This window comes from Phragmites australis, chromosome 14 (genome assembly GCF_958298935.1).
Source record: "Phragmites australis chromosome 14, lpPhrAust1.1, whole genome shotgun sequence".
Lineage (NCBI taxonomy): Eukaryota > Viridiplantae > Streptophyta > Magnoliopsida > Poales > Poaceae > Phragmites > Phragmites australis.
This window is the reverse complement of record NC_084934.1, coordinates 8,086,207-8,106,723: the sequence shown is the minus strand read 5'-3', so window position 1 is coordinate 8,106,723 and position 20,517 is coordinate 8,086,207. Positions and strand designations below refer to the sequence as shown.

The 20,517-nt window shown below is 44.2% G+C and overlaps 1 protein-coding gene and 1 pseudogene across 1 annotated transcript; both read left to right on the top strand.

Moving 5' to 3' along the window:
• The first annotated feature begins 1,207 nt into the window (after positions 1-1,207).
• On the top strand, positions 1,208-5,657 carry LOC133890646 (uncharacterized; annotated as a pseudogene).
• Positions 5,658-9,549: 3,892 nt separating this feature from the next.
• LOC133891085 (dolichyl-diphosphooligosaccharide--protein glycosyltransferase 48 kDa subunit-like) lies at positions 9,550-14,366 on the top strand. Its single transcript, XM_062331779.1, has 13 exons — positions 9,550-9,891; positions 10,315-10,451; positions 10,551-10,676; positions 11,300-11,353; positions 11,488-11,601; positions 11,780-11,835; positions 11,909-11,950; positions 12,857-12,932; positions 13,045-13,116; positions 13,193-13,318; positions 13,407-13,511; positions 13,641-13,724; positions 13,950-14,366. Exons 1-13 carry the CDS (start codon positions 9,621-9,623, stop codon positions 13,995-13,997), a joined length of 1,311 nt encoding a protein of 436 aa, XP_062187763.1. The 5' UTR covers positions 9,550-9,620; the 3' UTR covers positions 13,998-14,366.
• The last annotated feature ends 6,151 nt before the right edge of the window (positions 14,367-20,517 follow it).

The window sequence follows — 20,517 nt, the reverse complement described above, 5'->3', positions numbered from 1 at the left end:
AATTGGGCACTGAAATCCTCCAATTTTGACACGAAAGAGCTGTCAGCTCCCTGTTAATATTCTAACCTCCTGTTAATTCATATCCTAATCTCAAGTTAGTAAATCTAATCCTAGCTTTAAATAAAACAAAATTACTTATTTCAAAATGGTGGCAAATAAAATAAACTTACTTATTTCAAAACTTTAAAAAAACCTTACTTATTTCAAAATGGTGACAAATAAAATAAAATTAGAGAAAGTACAAACCTTCACGGGTGAAGTCACCGGCACCACATGTGCTATTATGGTGAGAAAAGTAAATTTTATAGAATTAGATCCTATAATATTTTTCTTTGATAACATCTCTTCACTAAATTTCTTCTTTAACCCAGCGGAATGTATGTATATAAAAAATCTCATCCTTTTTAAGGAACTCTTACGTAATTTGCTTCGTGTGCTGAGCCTCCCGTGCTCGTGCAACGCTGCCGCGTGCGTCGTCTTCTCCCACTCCACTGCGGAGAAAAATTTTATAAGATCGTCTCTTTCGGTGAGACTCGTACAGCATGTTTGACATGTGTTTTTGCGTGTACAGTATACACATGTGAGTACCGTACGATCACACATATACGGTACGGACGAGAGTCTCACCGGAACTTTATACGTGCGGGTGTCACAAAATTTTTCTCCACTGCGCTCTGCTTCGCTCGATTCAGCTCAGCTGAACCAACAGTCCATGTCAGGAGTCCAGGGTGAGGCAACCAAGGAACGCGCAGCGGGACGCCAAGGGCCGGCACAGCTGCTCCGCTCGAGCCCATCCATGGCGATGAGGTAATCGACCCACCTCCCCATTCCCTCAAGCTTTCTCCTCCTTCCTTGCCGGAGATTCGCTTCCAATATTCCTGGATTTCTTGGGCTTTCGTTTTACAAGCTCTTGTGTTCCTTTATTTTAGTTCCCGTGCTTCGTACAAATTCATGCGAATTTATTATTAGCAATGCTCACTGGAGCTGGGGGTGCTGGGATCTTGCTGATGCTTCATCGATCCAGTCCGAAGAGAGGGAATCTTTTTGGAACTTGGCGTTCTTTTGATTTAGCTGTTGATACTGCTTAGATATGCTGTCTGTTTAGCTGTTGATACTGCTTGGATATGCTGTCGATACTGCTTGGATATGCTGTCCGTTCTTTTGGGTGCTAGATTCGATACGAAAAGCTCAACACCCCAAAGTTTCCTTGCCCCCTCTGGTTCAACGTATTGTTTTCATTCAGATTCTTGACTTCGTGGGCGATCTTTGGCGAATAGTACCTCTAAATTAGCAACTGAAATTCGATACGTTAGGGCAGGGATGCGTGTGGAGTATGAACAAGTCAGCGTTCGTCTCTCTTTCTGTTTTTCTTCAAGATACATCCAGCGAGATCGCGGAGCTTCTGCTTCTGCTGACTGGTATGGCCGCGTGAAACATGGTGATATCACCATGAAAATGAAGTGCTTAGTGCTCGTGCAATTGGTGTTGAGATTTTTCCCACTATTTTTCACTTTTCTGGGTGGGCAACAAGAAAACCGACACCCAGTTGCTGGTGCAATTTTGTACACCCACTTTCTTTTGAGTGGGAGAATGGAGAGAGGGGTCTTCTGATTTCTATTATCCCATTTCCCTTTTATTCGGGAATGTCAGTGGCAAGAATCTCACAGCTCAAGCTTCTTCATTCATCAAAAGTTTTGTGATCTTTGTCCAATCTTTTTTAGTAGGGAATCTCTATTGGTTAACATATTACAGATAAAGATATACAGGTTATTTACATGGTGGGATAGTAAAAGATTATAAAAAATACTCTAGTAAGTCGCCACTTTGAGGAAAGTATTTATCTTTTGCCCTATGGATAACCATGGCAAATTCAAGCTTGAACTTGTTTTTCTCACGCTACACATGCAATGATCGTCGTGTTCGTTGCAAGCTGCATGGTTAGAATAGAAAGGTTATCCTTTTAGCTAGATTTTTAGTATCTCCAATCTCTGATATCACCCACTGAATCAGAGAATGTGTAGCATGCAGTAGCCTAAAAATTTTAATGGGCAAGGAATCAAGTCACCTGGGCTTATGAGGCCTCCTATGACAACCAGCACCATCTATATTTCCCTTTACCATGAATTTGTGATTAGATTTGGCAACATGCCTAGTTCTGTTATTGTGTAAGGTACATGACTTAACACTAAAGCGGTGCCACTATAAATGTATTAAATGACAACCTAACCTGTACAAAATGAAAGTACAGTCCAAACATGAATTTCTTTACACTAATAATTGCCTGTAAGGCTGTAAATAAGTATCAATGCTATCCACTCATCTAACATGACTTAAGATGCACCAAACAAGTCTCAGTTAGCCCCTATAAATTTAATGAACAAACTTAATTGCAACATAGCTTTTTTCAGTTACGGCAACTGAAACAAGATCAAAATTACAAGGGAAATTATCTGACAAGTTGTTAACTGTTTGAGCTATATCTTTTTAATTACAAGTAAAATATGCCATAATAAATAGCTCCACTTGTGTTGGAGCCATCTAATTCTAATGCTACGTTCTGATTTCATGTCAAGGAACAGAGGTATCTGGTCATCGATCATCAGTTGACACTCCAGATGGTATGGTCCTCTATTCTAATTCCTGAATTGTCCAACTGGAAGCAAGACGGTTCTCTAGATTGAAGGCTGCTGAATAATTTGAGGCGCACTGTCATCTCCGAACTAACTTTAAGTTTGTACACGCTTTGGTCCCACATATTGATTAGTCAGTGTTGTTAAAGAAACATCCTATTTTTGTTGAAAGGCAGAGCACACCGGAAATAAGTTCATATACTATGGCTGCCATCAAATGCCACAAAATTTTGCCTAACTCCTATGGTTAGGCGATCAAAATCGGCGCCACACTTTGGCTAGCCTAAGAGAAAGTTGCCACACTTTTCTGAGTCACTGACATGTGGGGCCCCTTTGGCTGGAAAGGAATCTTACCAAACAGACGCCTAACTCAGTCAAACTTGCCTAATTTGAGACGTTGCAAAATGTGGCAATCTGTGGCTGCGAACCAAACAGGCCCTAGTCATTGCTCATTATGTACCATTGTGTTCTATTTTGCATGCATGCAAGAGTATCGCATCACGTTTTCTGAACTGTAGAACAGAATTTACTTTGCATTATCTAGCATAACCATGTTAATCTTTTTTTTTCTTGCAGAACAAAGAAAATACTTGGTTTCTCTGTATCTCTCATCCTCATCAATCTGGCTTCTATTATGAAGCGTGCTGATGAGAATCTCCTTCCAGCAGTTTACAAGGAGGTCAGTGCAGCCTTCAATGCTGGTCCTACTGATCTGGGGTACCTCACGTTTCTAATGAACTTTCTGAAGTCAATAGCATCTCCCTTGGCAGGTATCCTTGCTCTTCACTATGATCGGCCGACAGTGCTTGCAATTGGGACTGTCTTCAGGGCCTTATCAACAGGGGCTGTCAGTGTTAGCCAGCATTTTCGGCAGGTTGCATTCTGGAGAGCAATAAACGGCCTTGGGCTTGCCATTGTAATACCAGCACTTCAGTCGTTCATTGCTGATAGCTACAAAGATGGTACACGTGGTACGTGATTTGGTTTGCTAAGCCTCATTGGTGCTGTAGGTGGTATAGGTGGCGGTATTTTGGCAACGATCATGGCCGGGAAGGACTATTTGGAATTCCCAAGATGGCGTGTTGCATTTATGATGGTCACACTTGTCAGCTTGATAATTGGAGTTCTTGTGTACTTATATGCAACTGATCTTAGAAGGATCCCCGGCAATCATCTTCTTGATGAAGACGACTACGAGAGGTATGCTGCTTTTCATGTCACCTAGCTGCTGGGATTCATTAATCAGCACTACTAGCCAAACAGAACTTACGGTGGCAGTAAATTTGTGGCCATCAAGTGGTATGTCTATGTATATATGATTCTGATTCTGACAGAAAGAATGCCATCATGATGCTTCGATTTCTTGTAGGAATTAAACTTTGGACATAGGTTTGCTTCTGCAAGTGTTTATTTTCTGACAGGATTGCTTCTAGTGATGCATATATGTTTCATTACATTGTCCCTTTTCAGTCTAAACTCCTTTCTTATGTGGCTACACCGCATGTAACCATGTAGGATTTTCATTTCCTTGATCTCTTAAATGTTGTTGCATTGAATGCACTTTTGGTAGGTTTGTGAATATGCAATGACTTCTTCCTGCACCAATTAAACTGCATAATAGCAGAGTTAAACCAGCAACTGGGAATTGGGATAGCAGTATACACGAATATGATCGTTATCCTCATCCCCCAGGTTGCATTTGTCCAGCAAAGATGTTCTTCCTCCGCCTTCTATCTGGATGGATTCTTGGGTAGCAACGAGATCTGTTATGAAAGTGAGGACATTTCAGATCATTGTCCTGCAAGGAATAATTGGTTCATTACCGTGGACTGCCATAGTTTTCTTCACGATGTGGTTTGAACTCATTGGTAGGACAGCAACCATGTACTTTTCAACATTCAAACTGATAACTGTGCTCTCAAATTGAATACTGACAGTCTTGAACCCTCCTAGGTTTCGACAACAGCAGCTCAGCCGCACTGAACAGCCTGTTCGCTCGCTATCGGGTGCGCCAGTGGAGAATTTCTTGGCGGGGTGATAGCAGACCGCCTGTCACGACAGAACCCAGATTCCACACGCGTCATGTGTGCTCAGTTCAGTGCATTCATGGGCATCCCGTTCTCGTGGATCCTCCTCACAGTTATCCCCCAGTCAGTTGATTACTGGTACGTCTTTGCTGTCACCCTCTTCTTTATGGGATTCCGTAGAAGTAATTCACTGAAATGAACTAGATATTGGTGCGCCACCTCGGCGAACAACCCCATGTTTGCAGAGGTGGTCCCTCCCAAGCACCACACCATGATCTACGCCTTTGACCGCGCGTTCGAGGGCTCGTTCGCCTCCCTGGCTGCTCCTGCTGTCAGCCTGGTCACAGAGAAGATATATGGCTACGATGCCAAGACTGTTGAACCTTGCAAACGGATCGGCGGAAGGGCTCTCGAGAGGGCCGCTGACAATGACGATAGTGCCTTTCGGTGTCTGCGTCCTGTTCTACAGCCCCTTGTATCTCGTGTTCAAGCGCGACAGAGAAAACACGAAATTGGCCAGCTTCAAGGAGCAGGAGCTAGTATGATGATGTGAAGATACTGCCTGTGATCAGCATTCAGCGCCTCTGGGCATGCCGTCCCCAGGTTTTGTCGACTGAAATTCTGGCTTATGCAGATTTCACGTTCTCACAATTTGATCGGTGGGAAGCAAGGTTTCTTCAGGCTGATTTGAAGATGGATGCCGGCTTTTTTGTGCCGATTGCACATCCGCGATAAGGCTTTTTTTTTCAGTGGCAACCTGATGATGAGTGATTGTGGAGGGGAGTGGAAATTTTCTTTGTAACTCTTTAGCAGATAATTGCAGCTACCCTGCACACTTGTGCTGGCCAGGCATTTTTTGTTTTGACTGTAAACCTGAACCATAGAAAGAAGCATATGATCTGATAGATGCTGATGTGACGTGTAGTTGGCTTGCTAGTTTAACAGATTAACTAAAATGTTTCATTGATCAACGATATCAGTTTGGTTTTCGTACCCAACACATCACTGTCAGTTATCTTTTTGGAATTTTTGTTTCGACTCTGAAAGTAGTGCCGGCAGTTTGGTGTGTCAGTTGTCAAAAATATTCACATGATGTTCTACAGCTTTAGCTTATCTTAGGAGGATGCTGAAAAAGTTAAATAAAATACAGGTATTATAATGACAAATACAAGTGCGCTATTCTACACCTTAGGGTAGAATAATATTCTACATACAATAGTTACTACTGAAAAAAGCATTTTGAATTACTGAACCGAAAGCATGTTACTACTGAACCATGTTTAGGATGGCAATCCTACCCGCGAGTATTGTGCCCGATAGGTACGGGTATAGGACTTAGATCTTGCCCACGGGCACGGTAAGTTGGTTACCCATGAAGTCACGGATCAAGCGCGGGTATTACAGTCCGCTCACGGATACCCACGGTGTACCCGTGAAGCACACCAAATGGCACAGATGTTGGTGATATGCCCTAGAGGCGATCGAGTTTGCGGATTGGATCTGCTAATGGGCTTTATTGTTGATTAAAGGTCCATTAAGGTTTAGAGTCATAATGGGCTTTAATGTTGATTAAAGACCCATTAGCGTGTTCTATATAAGAATAGGCAGGGGCCAAGGCGTATTGAGTTTTTCCGAAAAACAGATCTTGCCATCAAAACCCTGGCCGCCTCCTATTCCCGAACTCCCTTCGAAACCCTAACCGGGCGCGCGGTGCTAGCACATCGGCGCACGGCGATTCCATCCTTGTACGTGTGGATACCGTAGAGGCGCTGCTACTATTGCGGTGCTGATCTGCTCGGGGTACTCGAGACGTGCTCGGGGTACTCGGGACGTGCTCAGGGGTACTCGGGACGTGCTCGGGGTACTCGGGACGTGCTCGGGGGTACTCGGGACGTGCTCGGGGGTACTCGGGACGTGCTCGGGGGGCTCGGGTTGTGCTCGGGAGTACTCGGGACGTACTCGCGAGTACTCGGAAGGTGCTCGGGACGTGCTCGGGACGAGGTTGACGATCAACTACTTGATATGCACGACGTTGGATTGGTCTGCTCCAACTCTTCTTCCGCTGCACTGCTCGTCAAGTGGTAACGATTCATGATCCTCTACTCGCATGGCTTCCATGTTGAATGCGGTAGAGAAAATTTATTTTGTGCTAGCGTAGCCTACCCGTAACCCTACAACAGACGCCCAACCGAATTACCTTAGGGTTCTAACCCAATTCAACTAGCAATGTAACTTTACAACACAAACAAACTGAAAATGAGACAAGACAAAGTTCATGTTATGTTTCTGATGCTACACGTTGGTGCTTGTAGTGGTAACCACGAAAGAGATTGGCCTGGATCAGGATCCTTCTGTGGGAATCTGGACTTAGGTGGTGAATGCGATGTACCAGCTCAAAACATGTTCCATGTGCCAGAAGAAACCCACGAGCAGTTCTAGTATGACATGTTTCTTCTTTGAATTTGGTCAAGACAGCATGAAACATGAATACTATTGCTCGTACATGGTCAAATACAAAAATCTTTTTTGTTCATCAAAAGAACAAAAAGAACATCCGCTCTGAATATAGGACAAATGAGCAGTAGGATATTAACAACCTGTTATATAACTTATAAAAACCAAACAGCTCCTTCATTGGCAGAAATTACCAAATGTTGACTTGGCACTGCTGCTGTCAAGCCTGCGGGCGACCCATATGTTTTCGGGTATCCGACAAGTACGAGCATGGATACAATATTGTGCCTGTCATCCTTCGTGTGCACGGGTTAGGCAACACAATTTGGATCATGGGTCAGATATGGTTCTGCTTCGCTCGTACCCGACCCGACCCGTTATTATCACTAACCACGTTTAAGAGCAGACCTTCATTAGTAACTTGTCAGTAGTTACTGCTGAAATTTTGTTCAATATTTTATGGTGATGTTACACCCTAGGTGTAGATTAGATTAGCACTTTGTATTTGTCATTATAATACTTTTAAATTATTATATTTTAATACTTCTGGCAGTCATAAAAAATAGACAAAATTGCTGTGGTAGCACTAAAAATGAACCGTTTTGCTTTGGTACCATTATTTTTTTTTTTACCGATTTCAAAAATACCACTGGATTTTTTCCCGTCCTTGCTCCGTCTAGCACTCCGTGCTCCATCCGTTCTCTGCCTCCTCCGGCGAGCCGCAACAGCTTTAAACCAATCAGCAGTTTCCTCCTCCTCTTCCTTGGTAGCTTTTGTCTCACCACTCGCGTGCCACTCGTGCAGGCTCATGGCAGCAGTGAGCCGGCAGCTGTTCAAGCCATAGGCACCCGGATCCGAGCAGAGGAGGGCGAGAGGCTCAAGGTCGCGTAGCATAGTTGTTGACGATGAGGTTGCAGTCGGCCTCATCGGCATCGACGGCGAGGCGGTGGAGTCGCAGCTCCACGCGACGGCAGAGGCGCTAGAGCTTTGTGTGACGGCAGAGGCACTGCCCCTCGACGGCCTGGGTCTGGTGGCACGGCTGGATCTGGTGATGTCGCTCCTCCACCTATCGCTCAAACGTTGCCGCCTCAGCCCATCGAGCTCACAGAGGCTGCTCCTCCGGGGCATTAGGGCTGAGCGCCACAGCTAGGTGAGGTGAGGGGGCCTGCTGTGAAGCTACGTTGGCTTCGGCTACCGCGTGGCGCAGTCGGCGAACAAGGAAAACAATGTGCTCTTGGAGTCAATGGAGGAGCAGGAGTCCGTCGAAGGACTCGCTCACCGGAGAAGAAAGGGGTAGGTCTGCTGGCTAACAAAGGTTAACGGAGGGATGATTCAGTGTGTGATCTGGGCCATTGGTTCTCAATCTAACGGTTCAGTGCTAGACGGAGAAGATATGGACCAAATCTAGTGCTACTAAAGAAATCCCGCAAAAAATAGTGGTACGGGAGCAAACCTGTTCAAATCTAGTGCTACCAGAGCTATTTCGCATAAAAAATAATGACACTTTAGGTTACTTGGATTCAACCTATTTAAACTTCCATCATCAATTTCCTATGTAAAATTGGAAAATGGTATGAACAAATTTGTTTTAAAAAATAGTTTCATAATCGTTATGGTTCATAAATATGTAATGAAAATTAGCAGTTAATCTTGGCTTTTGGGACGGTATGATGTCCTTTGGCCGGATGGAGTGTCTTCCTGTAGCAAATATAGGAACAGTAACCATAAAAACCGTGTATTTGATACCATGTCGATGTTCGATACAACAAGTAAAAACAACTTGAGGGAGTAACTACCTCAAATCCAAAACATAATTTAGTGATACATGTTTCATCGACAACCTAGATTTTGCAGCACGATCACCATGACTATCACATACATCAATAGCAAAAAAGTTTTATTTCAAGAATCAAAACCACCGCTCAAATTGCAGAATCATTCCATGAAGAAATCAAGTAATGGAATTTTATGGGTTTGAATGGTTAGTGAAGGTGATTATACCTCTATCCATTAAGGATAAAATCATATGTTTACTTCTTGTGTGTCTCACCAGGGTAAATAATTCTTTCAGTTGTAAATGATGTATCCAACGACAGTGAGACACATATGGTTACTTCGTCAATATCTAAATTCTATATCTCCGATCTTTAGTAAATATTGTGTAAGTATGTATGTATAGTGGTGTGTAGGTACATCTACTTGTTGTACTAGTTTCTAAAAAAAAGTAATGGAATTTTAATCAACTCTTGAGTTTCACCTAGGAACATAGCCATTCCCAAAGAAAGAGGAGAAATACTGCTAACTGCTACGTCATGTGGGTCCCATCTGTCAGTCCCATTTGCACTGCAGCAATGCTTAACTCAATCCGGGCCATCGGATCCTCCGATCGGACGGTCAAAACGGCTCCCTCCCTCCGCCTATAGCTTCTCCCCGAGTCGTCTCCGTCGCTGCTGCGCCACTCCAAACCCCTCAAAACAACAGAACCCCGCACCGCGAGATCTGCGCAGCAATGGTGGCGCCGCGGCACCTCGCCGCGCTCCTCCTCCTCCTACTCGCCGTCGCCACCGTGGCGGGGGAAGACGAGGGCCCAAGGGGGCGGCGGCTGCTGGTGCTGTTGGACGACCTGTCCGTACGGTCGTCGCATTCGGCCTTCTTCGGTTCGCTCCAGGCGCGCGGGTTCGATCTGGACTTCCGCCTTGCCGACGACCCCAAGCTCTCGCTCCACCGCTACGGCCAGTACCTCTACGACGGCCTCGTGCTCTTCGCCCCCTCCACCCCACGTAATTTCTCCTTTCCCTTCTTCTGAGAGATCCGATCTGTGGTTTTGGTGGTAGATTCGATGTCGAGAGTGAAGATTTGCGGTGTAGAGTTGCCTGTTCGTCTGATCTGATCCGCGATGGTGGAGTGGTTCTTCAGTGGAATTCTGTGATCTGTTGTGGGGGAATTGCAGCTTTCGGGATTTCAGACGTAGAATTTTGCCTGACCGGCGATAAATTTCATTTGAATATGTGTTTAGTTGCTTAGCTCTTGTGGAAATAATTGGATCCTAGTGCTAGTTCGAGCTTTATTAGATTAATATGTTTCGACTAGTTGCAAATCCTTGATCTCTGCTCATGATGTTCTAAGACATGATTCAGCCCCATTAGTTTATAATGTTAAAATTTATTATTGTTTGTTAAATGTTAGTCTTTGTCTGATGGCAGGTTTTGGTGGATCTGTGGACCAGAATGCTGTTCTGGAATTTATCGATGCCGGTCATGATATGATCCTGGCTGCAGATTCAACTGCCTCTGATCTTATTCGTGGCATTGCAACAGAGTGCGGTGTTGATTTCGATGAGGCAAGTTATTTCTGTGGTTCTAACCCTGCTCCATTCATCCCTATGTTTCCATTTTCTTTGACATCAGTGAGCCAACGGCTTGTGTTTCCATGATTGCAGGATCAAGAGGCCATGGTTATTGATCATATTAATTATGCTGTCATGGATGTTGAAGGTGATCACACGTTGATTGCTGGCGATGATCTCATCCAGTCAGATGTGATACTGGGATCTAAAAAGATCGAGGTTAGTAGTAATGCTAAAAATCTACCCAATCCTTTCAAGTTCAGCACTTCAGCCCCTTTTAGACTTTTACATGTTCATTGGATTAAACCATAGTTAGACCTAAGTGAGGCTGAATCTTGGTCTTTGCTCTTATTCTGAGTGTCAATTGGCCAATTGGGAACTCCATTATTTTGTGCATGGTTATTTCTTCGTGGTATTCATGTTTGTAGCTTTTGCAGTTAGCAGGCTTTGGTCTTTTGTTCATTGTCATAGTGTCCAAACATTGTCAGTATGCGTGTGTGCCCATACAGTATGTCTTCACTTTTCTGTTCCATACTTCCATGGCACATCTATATTCAGCCCTAGTTACTATACTGAGTGTTGCCTTGGTTAACCAATTGCTAGTATTAGCTAAGATAATTATATTTGGAAATCTGTCTGTTCCTATTCGAGAGTAAGCTACTTTTATATCTGCAATTCTTTAGAGGCTAGAATAACCTTATAATAATATTTCTTAACATTGGATGTTGCCGAGGATATGGTGTAAAATTGCCAAATATTTTTGTTTTGGTACTTCCTTTTACTTTTTTCAGTGCTTACATGTAATTTGTTGTTCTTTTTTAATATTTTCCTCCATTGACTAGGCTCCTATATTGTTTCGAGGAATTGGACATGCGGCTAATCCATCAAACGGCTTGGTAAGTAATTCAAATTCTACATGCAGATATTTGCAGGTCAACCATAATAATTTGCGTGACTATTTTATTGCTGTGAAATGTAAACTTTTTATAGTTTTTATAACCATCCTTTCTCCATCTTTGTACATTCCTAGGTTCTGAAAGTCCTATCTGCCTCTCCATCAGCATATTCAGCAAACCCAAAGACTAAGTTGGGGTCTCCTCCATCTCTTACTGGGTCAGCAATATCATTGGTTTCTGTTATGCAGGTAATTAGCTTCCTTTTTACTTGGTTAGCAAGATCAGTGGTTTAGTCATTCCACTGTTCACTCTTGTGTATTCACTAATGTACGATAGGCCTGCCAGCATCCATGTATTACCAGTTGTATGTGACCTGATGTCCAAGTTTGCCATTGAATCTCTCTAACATTGTGCGTATTCTGGCAGGCTAGAAATAATGCTCGGGTACTGATATCTGGATCACTTGATCTGTTTAGCAACCGGTATGCTACCAGATATACCAAAGTAGTTTCCTCTATTTTTTCAAGAAGTTCTTATGATGTTTCGTTTAACCAGGTTCCTAAAGTCTGGTGTTCAAAAGGTTGGTAGCAAGACGAGGTGAGCTTAGTTTTGAAGCTTTGGTCATACTTAATTGAGATTTCGAAGGCAAACATTATATGATCGTCTAATTGTTAGGAAAAATATATGCCTTATTAAGTTGTATAAGAACATCTATACCTAACCTAATGCGAAATTCTTGTTTGAAGCCTTCTTTTTCTTGTAATTAAGGGTCTGTTTGGTAGAGCCCCTCTGATCCAAATTCTCTGTGGGAAGTGATTCTCCAGTGATTTTTTAGGTTAAACTCTACGGAGGAAGTGATTCTGTGAGGGAAGTGAATCAGGGGAAGTTGAGTTTTTCAGCTCCCAGCATCTAGTTCATTTCAGTGAGTCACTCCTATAGAATCACTAGTCACTCCTATAGAATCACTCTGGGAGCTGAAAACTACAAACTGCCGTTTGATAGAGCTTCCACTGATTTCACTCTGTGAGCTGGTCTGGAAGCTCTGCCAAACTGTTGACAAGGCAACAGAGAATCTCAGGGAACTGTTGTGCTTGGGTTGTCTTCTGCGTTAAGCAGCTTACTACTCGGATTGACCAATGCATTTCTCCTTTGATCTGTTTGGAGTGAGATTATTGAACTTTGGGTTGAACCTTATTACCTTGTGGAGAAGGTTAATTAACAAATTAAGTTTAATGCACTGCTTCTTGATAAAGGGGTAAAAAAGGTACTAGATAATGCCATGTTAAAAGATCATTGAGCATGTTAAACCAATGAGCACTGCTGCAGGCTGTAGCATAGGTTGCGAATAAGCTCACACTATATTTGAGATGGCTGATTGTTGGATATATGCAAAATTATACTACACTACTGCATATAATGGAACAGATAACTTTTTCACCTTATTTTTATATGCTTTTTTACGGAAATTAGTTATTGCATGCTCATTCTAGTTTATTTGTACAGGCATGAGAGAGCTGGAAATGAGCAATTTGTGACAGAGACAAGCAAATGGGTTTTCCACATGAGGGGCCATCTAAAGGTTATATGATTCCTTATTTTTCAAGCTTCCCCACTTTGTATTGTTCTAAAGGGGTGTGGTCATTTTACAAATGGAAGGGATGACATAACCTTTTTAATGTTCAAATTCACAGGCAGTGAGTGTCAAGCATCACAAGGTTGGAGAGACAAATGAACCTGGCATGTACCGCATTAATGATGACCTGGTAACTCTTTTGCCTTCATGTGTATTAATTATTGAGCAGTGAGAAGTTAAACATGCTAATATCAATGTCCATCAAGGAATACTCGGTTGAGATCTATGAATGGTCTGGAACAAGCTGGAAGCCATATGTTGCTGATGACGTTCAAGTTCAGTTCTACATGATGAGTCCTTATGTTTTGAAAACTCTGTCGACCGACAAGAAGGTGTGCACCATTACAGACCTGTTATGTATTTGTATCAAGATTAATCTTGAGATTGCTGTGGCTAAACTATCATGTTCTCCCAATGTAGGGTTTGTACTCAACATCCTTCAAAGTTCCTGATGTTTATGGAGTTTTCCAGTTCAAAGTCGAGTACCAAAGGCTGGGATATACCTGTCTGTCTTTTACAAAGCAGGTTGGTTTCATAACATGCTTTCCTTTCTACAGTTGCTCCATTAGTTTAATCAAACCACATCCATTGTCTGGTCGTTTACTGTAACTTCTCATGAAGCTGCATTTGATAATCTGTTTTTGTCTGCTGCAGATTCCAGTTCGTCCCTACAGGCATAATGAGTACGAGAGATTCATAGCATCAGCATATCCATACTACACTGCCTCATTTTCAACCGTAAGATCCATATTCCTCAATCGGCATAATGAAATTTGCTTTTGCATTTTTTACAGCTTCACTTCTAGATGGGCTTCATTAAAGTCACTTGTGTAGACTGTGTTATAGGCTCCACAGTGTATAACTTTCCAAGCCTTGTTTTCCTTACCTGGAGTAATACGAGTTCACTTGAGCTGTAGATTTGCATCATGCATCAGCTCTTATATGATTTCCTCCTCATTGCAGATGGGCGCTTTCTTCATGTTCTCGTTCGTGTACCTGTATCACAAATAGAGAACTCATGGGAGGCACAGGTTACCCAAGGCCGATGTGTGAGCCAAGTGTTACTCGGTGCAATTTTATGGAACCGTACTTTTGTAGTGCCAGCTTAGATAACATTCGACGACCGCAGTCGTTCTCAATGAGAAACTTACTCTTTCTAGAGATTGATCCACCCCTCTTTTTCTTAGATCCTTTCTGATCAGCACAGACAGCACTTGTGGACACTTTTACAGCCTATATAGGATTGAAATGATGACAAGCATGTAGTGAGTTTGGAAGTACTGTGTTGCGGATTAATTGCCTCTCCTGCTCAGTTCTGACACCCCTGGATGTTGACTTGTAAGTTTGTTGTTGTAAGCCTGTACTTGTTCTTGCCTCTTAGCTTGTATCCCGACCATGGTTTACAAATACGTTTGACATTTGAAAACCGGCTTTTGGCGATTACTGTAAAAACCGTGGTAATCGTATAATAATTCGGTAGGAAACTAGTTGAATTTTGTCAAACTTTTGATTTTTTTAATTTGAATTTAACGGAAAACCAATCTTTATGAATACAATGTGGACCGAGTTGACCGACGATTTTGTGAACCTGATCCTGGCTGCTGGATCTGGCTGGATCTGATTTTGTGAACCCTGATCTCGAGATCCCGACCGCTGGATCTGGTCCGGAAGTCTGAACAGCCTCTTGCTAGAACCGCGTGGCAGGTGGACTCAAGCTGACCGTATAATTTGTTGGTAACGAGGGATCTCCAACAATATTACTACTCAACTATCCTATCGAATATTAGGTACACGTCTGTGTATCTAATATGCTCATCGATTTGTCCAAGCCCAAAATTATATATCTTCGACTATATTAATTTGGCAATATCCATTTAATTAATAGATCCAAAGGAGTCCGGTTTGATACGGACTAAGAGTGAGTTTATTTTAGCTTGAGATTTTGAAAAGTTATTTTTATAAGCTGTAGCTAAAATAAATAAGTATTTAAAAGTTGAAACTAAAACAAACAAGTAGATTGTACAATCTATTTTTTAAAATTTAACCTTATTTTCTATCACAATATATAAGCTATCTCCCATTAACTTTTTACAAATTATACCTACAGAGAAAATAAAGTACTCACATAAATCAAAGATAATTACCTACTAATACCATTACTATTCCCGAACCGTTCTTTTTCTCCTCCAGCGTCTTCCCTCCCCCGAGGCCGCCCCACTCTCCACTGCCTATGGCGCCGTCCCTGGCGCCCTCGCACGGCCAGATGCCGGCGGCCTTGCTGCCTTACGGCGGCGGGTGGCCCCACGCGGAGCACTTCTTCTGCGACGCCTTCGTCGGGGCGTCCGGGACCGACGCGGTGTTCTTCGACCTCGCCGCGGCCGCGGATTTCGACTCTGATGGGTGGATGGAGGGCCTCATAGGAGACGCCCCCGTGTTCGCGGACTTCGACCTCGATCGCCTAATCTTCACCACTCAGCCGCCACCCGTCCCCGTCCCCGCTCCTGCTGCGACCCCCGTCGACGCGGACACGCGGTCGCCTAGCCCAAGGCCGTCGCTCCGGCGTCGCTTCCCTAGGCCGCCGCCGCGCCGACAGCGTGTTCCTCTCCGAGCTCCCTGTACACCTCCTGCTCCAATCCCTCCTCACCTGCTCCCGTATTGCGGCCGTAGACCCAGGGCTGGCTGCCGTGGAGCTGGTGAAGGTGCGTGCCGCGGCCTCCGACGATGGGGACCCCGCGGAGTGCATGGCGTTCTACTTCGCCGATGCGCTTGCCCGCCGCCTCGCGTGCGGCAGCACGGTGGTGGACTCGCGGTTCACCTCTGACGAGCTCACGGGTATGCATCTCCAGCGTTCCCTCGCCGTTCTTGGGGCTGAAGCCTGCGGCGTCCCTTGCCGCAACCAGTGCCCATCTCCGTTTACTTCTCCAAGCTTCTTGGGGTGGACTACGAGTTTGTCCCATTGCCGCGGCCAGTGCACGAGCTGGATACGTCAGATTTCTTGGTTGAGCCTGATGAAGCCGTGTCCGTCAATTTCGTGCTCCAGTTGTACCACCTTCTGGCGACTCCGATGAGCCAATACGGCAAGTCCTCCGGCTGGCAAAGTCACTCAATCCATCAGTGCGTGAAGAGTGATCATGGCGCTACAACAAGGCTTGCCATCGGGTGCCGCGCTCTGTTTGTATCATTTTACCTGGTCGTGGTTTTATATGAACCTGCTTTTGAGTGGAATCGTTAAGAAATTGATTGTGTTCGGAGTAAAGGAGATGAATCCTAGTCATTGTCAGATTTCTATTGTTCTGAACTATAAAAAGGGGCTGTGTGAAAATTAACCAGAGAGGATCAAATACACAATAATGAAAGGGGAGAAGTGGGAGGCGATTCTGGTACCCACCGCGATGACCTAGGGAGGCTTGTCGACAGTGAGGCCAGAGAGACGCCCGCCAGAATTGAAGTGCAAGCCTATGTGACCCTAACTGGGGAGGAGGGTAGCTCGACTTCCTCGTCGAGTTCGAATTGGTGGCTAACAACGGAATTGGTGGCTAACGACGGTGGTCGAGGATTGGCCGTGGATAGCGCCCTTGGTGTTCCAATTGGAGGGGATTGGTCCGATTTCCTATCCTCATGGAGAGGGCGAGGCAAATTCGGAAGGGATGACCGGAAGGTTGGCGTGCGTTGGAGGGAGCTCGTGTGTGCGCCCAACGATGGTGGTCGAGGCACCGATGGTCGGGGAAGTCGCGATGCAGGGGGGTGTCTGTTCCTCGCAAGGAGTGTCATTGTCAACCAAGGAGGCGACCGTGAGCCATCAACACCCCTACTCAACATGCCCAATCCAAGATGGAATCCTTCGAAGGTTGAAGGAGGGCTAAATGGGGACTTCGGCGAAGCCGCGGTGGTTGATTGAGGAGGAGTGTGCACATCTTGCAAAGGTAATCAAACATCATATGTCTAAATATCCATCGACCTCTGAGGAGTTCGTTGATTTGGGCACCGCGTTTTGGGGATTGGACAATGTGATGGTGATGAGGCATGGTGATTTAGGTCTGGAGGTTTGGCTAGCAATCTCACCAGCAGGGATGGTGTCTCCGCCGCTCTCGATGTGGTCGGGATTGGGGGGAAATTTCTCGAGCCCGCTGTGAAAGGTTACGGGCTCAACGAATAGGGGTCCAGCCAGCCCACAGGGGCCACCAGTGTCCATTCCGTTTGGGTATTCTCGCATGGATATATACTCTCACTCATCCTAGTCGACGTCGCACACTTGGATTTGGATCTCAAAAGCCAGTAGACGGCTTGGGTTAGGGTTCCCAGCTACAAGAGAGGAGGTCAGGCGACTTGGCGCAGGAGCGAGGAAGGTGAAGCTCATGGAGCTCCCTTCGCCGCTGTCATCTTTTGCTCAAGTGGTGAAGGAGGGATCCATGGCTCGCCGTCAAGATCAAGATCAAGGGAGATCTTAGGGGAAGAGAAGGCTGGAGGAGGTTTGGATGGATGAAGATGATCTCCTTGGAGGGGATCTTCATAGAGAGCGCGATTTACGTCACAAGCTACAACAGAATTTTGGAGCGCATAATGAGCAAGGGGGCTCACAAACTCACGTGAGGGATGAGCACCACTCCCATGGCCATGGTGGCCGAGGGGGTGGGTATGGTGACCCTAGACCCTAATCTGGCCATGGAGGCTAGGGAATTGGGGCTGGAGACCACAAATCTGAAGGGGGATTTGGAGGTCCATGGGGCAAACAAGAGGGAAGGCAAGAAGGAAGACCTGTGGACTGGCAGTAGGGCGGACAACATCAATGGGATCAGAATTGTTAGGGCTACATAGGTAAACAACCCAAACTGATCAAGCCTATAGAAAAGATTAAGTGCTTAAGGCGCCAACAAGATGGCCATCACCAAACGGATTGAACTAATAAACCAGTCTGCTACAAATGCAAGCAGACTGGCCACATGACTGTGGATTGTGCAACAGCCTTTATCAAGAGTAGGAAGATCCAAATGTATGGATTTGCCACACCAAATCTTGGTTTCTATTCTATCCACATCCCAATAGAGAAAGCTTAGGTGTTCCAAACTATTGGACTGTTGTCTGTCCTCACGGGTGAGGCCACAGTTGAGAAAGTAAGGCATATAGCTGAGAATGAATTTATGGTAGTGTTCCCCAACAAAGAGTCTCTAACAACCTTCATAAGATTTAATTCTATGGAGCTGGCCTTGCACAATTTGAAGGTCAAAATCAGTAAGCATGAGAAGGACCCAAATATTACTGATGTTCTGAAGTCTACTTGGATCAAAATTTATGGGATACCTACTTTTGCTAAAGATGTTGAATCTGTTAAGGAGATCACTTCTTTGGTGGCTGAGCCTCTGGTGGTGGATGAGCTCAGCTTGCTAAAAAATGACCCTGTTAGAGTTAAGATTTTGTGCAGGGGCCCACATAAGATTAGGAACTTTATTGAGATCTTCTTTATTGGGGGAAGGAAACCTAATTAGATATATCATGGAATGTTTCAATGATAAAACCTCAACTGATGGTCCTTCCAGCAAGCTAGACGATGATGATGACAAAGGATATGATGATGATGACTTAAGTGATTTGATGAAGATGCAAGTTATGGTAACTTGGCAAGGAAGGATATGGGAGACAAAGCCAAGAAGCATCATGCAAGGACCCATAAACCAATTGAAAAGGGGAAGCAAGTGTCTTGGGAGGTTATACCTTCACCAACAAGTTGCAAGGAAATCACACCCATTGCCTCGTTTCATCCAGCCATAGGGGAACTAAAAGTATATAGTGAAGTGGAGGTGGAGGAGGGGCACATGTGGTATCTCACTCAAACAGACAACTTCATAGGGGGAGAGGAACAATACCTGGTGAATTATTCTACCATGGAGGGCAATAATTGCACTCAGTTGGCTATCTTCAACCAGGGTATAGAGTCAGGTTGTTCCACAAGGGTGGGGGGGGGGGACTATTACCTGAAGTAGGACATATTGAGGAGCATAACAATAAGGAGGGTGAACATGGAAATGATGTCCAACTTCCCCAAGAAGAGGCTGTAACTGAAAGAATGATTCTTGTTCACAACCAGGAGGGCCCTTACCTGATGTGTGCTAGCTCATGATCACCTATCTGTGGTTCAGGCTATGCACACAACTGTGAGACCTTATGACAATGGATTATCTGAAGAGCTACACACAACTGAGACTATGGAGGAAGAGGAGGAAAACTTTGACATTCTCTCACAAATCAGCTCCAAGACTGAGGAGGATGATAGCTCCCAAGGGTGGGTTGTTATTTCCAAAAGTTCAAAGACCAGAACCCCCAAGAGGAAGGGACCAACAGTTGCCACCAGGGCAAGATCAAGGATCCCCAGAGATGGAATATCTATTCAAACTAAGGCTATGAAAAGAGGCCAACATAAGAACTTGCCTGCAGGTACTTTCTTAACACTTAACCAGTTTACTATTCTAAACAATACCTCCAATAAATGTATTGCTAATATTATCTCTGAGTTAGGTTTTAGTTGAGAATATTGATAGTCAAATATAAGCTTTTAAAGCTAAGGAATTAGATAGGGCTAAGACTGTAAAAGCAAATTATAAAGCTTTCCTTCATAAAAAAAGAGAAGGAAGTTTCAAGGGTGGATGACCTTGAACAGGATATGACCATGGAGGTCATTTCCAACTATGTTAGATGCTTTGGTAACTCTAACTTAGAAACAAGGAAGGCAACAATGAGTGGGTCTGTGCCTAAAAAAGGGAGAGGCAGACCAAGGAAAAAACATAATTGAGGATACTCTTATTGAATGCTAGGGGTTTGGGCAAGGCAGTAAGGAGGAAACAGATAAATGACTATATTATGCAGGAAATGTTGTATATCATAGGTATCCAGGAAACTGTGAAGAAGGACTTCACAACAAAAGATCTTAAAGAAATTGCTGGTAGTGAGAACTTTTGCTTGGAGTATGCTACCTACTCATGGTCATTATGGGGGGATTTTGGTGGGAGTCAAGGATGACTTATTGGAATCGGAGCAGTGTGAGTTCCACCAATTCTATATTTAGATAATTGTGAGAATGAGGATTACCAACCCCAAATGGGAGTTTATCATAGTCTATGGCCTTGCAGATCACATCACATCAAAGGATTTTATCTTTGAATTGGAGGGCATTTGTGATAGGGTGTCACTGCCAGTTCTTTTGGGAGATGATTTCAATCTCATTAGAGATGCTCATGACAAAAATAATGATAACATAGATAATAACTTGATGGATCTTTTTAATGACTTTATTAGGAAATTTCACTTAAGGGAAGTAAAAAGAGCTGGAGCCAAATATACATGGACTAATAAATAGTTAGCTCCAGTAATGGTGAACCTTGATAGATTTCTAATGTCTAGTAACTGGGAGCAACATTTTCCATTAAGTCATGCATGGAACCTGACTAGAATTAGCTCAGATCACAATCCTATTTGCTTGGATTCAAGGGAGGTTGGGATTCAGAGGTGCAAATACTTCACCTTTGAGAAACAATGGCTC